Source organism: Mytilus trossulus, chromosome 8 (assembly GCF_036588685.1).
Source record: "Mytilus trossulus isolate FHL-02 chromosome 8, PNRI_Mtr1.1.1.hap1, whole genome shotgun sequence".
NCBI lineage: Eukaryota > Metazoa > Mollusca > Bivalvia > Mytilida > Mytilidae > Mytilus > Mytilus trossulus.
In genome coordinates, this window is record NC_086380.1 from 76,135,693 (window position 1) to 76,138,498 (window position 2,806).

Consider the following 2,806-nt stretch of genomic DNA (forward strand, 5'->3'; position numbering starts at 1 on the left):
AGGTAAATTAAGTCTCTCGTCGATTTTGTTCCTTTTCTGTTCTGGGTGAAAACAACTATGACCTCATATACATTGGTGTTTGTATTATGTAGATATAAGAAGATTGTGCCAATCAGACAGCTCTTCATCCAAGTCACAATCTTATGTACTTTTGAGCTTTTGTGTAGCTAATTTCACATTTGACTATACCTAACGTCTCCAAATTTGACTAAAAGTAAACAAGGCGATTTAGACAATAGATTGTTCAACTTTTGTAGTTTAAATAAAGGCAACAGTAGTATACCGCTATTCAAAACTCATAAATCCATGGACAAAAAACAAAATCGGGGTAACAAACTAAAACTGAGGGAAACGCATTAAATATAAGAGGAGAACAACGACACAACATTAAAATGTAACACACACATAAACAGACTAAGCATTAGACAAAATCCTATGAGAATAACAAATATAATATCAAAACTAAATACATGAATTTGGGATAGATAAGTACCGTGACACGTCTTATAGTAATGTGAATTCATACTCAAAAATAAGAGAAGACAAACGACACAACGGAAACACAACGTTAAAATGTAACACACACAGAAACGAACTATAATACAACAATGGCCACATTCCTGAATTGGTACAGGACATTTTTAAAAGAAAAAATGGTGGGTTAAACCTGGTTTTGTGGCATGCTAAACCTCGCACTTTAATGGCAATGTTAAATATAACATTACAATGACAACATAATATTACAGGTCTACAGTACAAATAAATAGGAGAACGTATTATGCAAAGAAACACATGAATAATAGATAACAATAGGCATCACGTTTAAAATTCAATACGTCAAAAACGCGCCTCGTTTAAGTTATATATCAGTTGCGTTTTTCTTTTCTTTTATTGTGCGATTACGTTTTCAATTCTAGAACGATCAAATTTCTATTTACAAAATAACATACAGCATTTGTCAAACGTTAACTGTTAATACTGGGTAAGGAAACTTGCATACAAAAAAGAAAATCTTAAAAATTCTTTATGATTTGGAGTAAAATAAACCGTATATATAATTTGTTTTAAGGTTTTCCTATGGCATCAGCTAGTCTGTGTGATCCTTGCTCTGAAGCTGATAAGTCATTAACTGCAACAAAGTATTGCTCTGACTGTGAAGAACAACTTTGTAGAGACTGTGGGGTATCACATTGCCGATCCAAAGCCTTCAAATCTCACCATGCTATCGACCTGTCGGCCATCGGATCCAATATCCTTATATCTGCGAAGAAAAGGTGCAATGACCATTCAGAAATGATATTGGATTATTACTGCACAGATCATGAGATCGTATGTTGTAGAGCCTGCATATCTAATGAACACAGGGTTTGTCAGAACGTACTCCCGTTGGAACTTGCCTCGAATGATGTTAGAAAGTCTGCACTGTTTAACGATGTTATGGAAGACATAACTCATCTTATCACAACATTGAATGCTTTAGAAAATAACAGACAGTCAAAATTACAATCAATGGAGGAATCTAAATCAGCAATTACTAAGAAGATCCGTGCAGTGAAATCCAAGTTTTTGAAACAAATTGACGATTTGGAGCGTGAATTAACGACCAGTTTCTCGTCTCTACAACGAAAACATGAAATGGAAATCAACAAACAAAAGCAAGAAATATCACAAGTCTTGGTCGATGTAGAGGAAAACAAAAACAAAAAGGATTTTTTCAGAGATCATGGATCAAAGAATCAGCTTTTTGTATTCTTGCGACAACAAGTATCATATATTGATAGCACCGAAGCTAGGATTCAACAGATGATATCCAATTCACAAGAAATCAATATTATCTTTGATGAAAAGAAAGACGTCAAGCTTGAATCTTTTGGGTCCCTGATAGAGTATGTCCAACCTTGTCTAGTTCAATACAAACCACGGAAATGTCACCATGCCCAGATAAATGCAGAACAAATGAAATACATTATTTGGTTTGAGAAGGATACAGGGTTAAAACTTGAAATAGGGGAAACATATGCTCTTCGAGATGTAAAAGTCACAAACGATAATACGCTACTTCTAACCAATACATCATCATCCTATCCCAAACTCTATGTTTACAGAGACTGTTAAGATTACGAGACAGAGATAAGATTTTCCTCCGAACCTCATGGTGTTGCTGTGATACCTGGTACGGACAAAGTTGTTATTACCCTCCCTAACCAGAAGTCTATACAATTAATAAATACTAAATATTTGACAAAGAGCAACACAGTTAACGTTGGATTTACATGTGTTGGGATCACTGCTGTGCGTGACAGAATTTATGTTGGTGGTGTACATGGTGTAGGAGGTATTATTAAAATATTAGACACCAATGGGTCAATTTTGAAAACAATGAAACAAGAATCTGATTGTATTTGTTTCAAAGGATACGATGGTAGAAAAGAAAAATTGATTGTTAGGTGTCTTGACAAACTCCTTTGCATCAAATTGGATGGAACACTAGTATACAGTAAGGCCATTTCAGGAATATCAGGTATAACACTTGATCGACAGGGCAATCTCTATTTCTGCGATTACCATGGCAGCAACATTCAAAGAATATCATCAGGTGGGAAATGCAGTGAAAAAATGCTGTACAAAGACAATGGTTTTAACAAACCGTATGGAATGAGTGTTAACAATGGCTTCACAAAACTGTTTGTTATACATAATCATTATAAGTGTGTATAGAAATGCAAGTACTTGTAAAAACTTGAAAAGTTATATTCGGATTTTTATAAAATTGTGTTATCCATATGTACTTAGTAAATATATCTTG

At 34.3% G+C, this 2,806-nt stretch overlaps 1 protein-coding gene across 1 annotated transcript; it reads left to right on the plus strand.

Annotated features, from left to right (window-relative positions):
* Positions 1 to 1,077: 1,077 nt before the first annotated feature.
* On the plus strand, positions 1,078 to 2,115 carry LOC134728012 (E3 ubiquitin-protein ligase TRIM71-like). Its single transcript, XM_063592411.1, has one exon. It carries the CDS (start codon positions 1,078 to 1,080, stop codon positions 2,113 to 2,115), a length of 1,038 nt encoding a protein of 345 aa, XP_063448481.1.
* Positions 2,116 to 2,806: the final 691 nt, after the last annotated feature.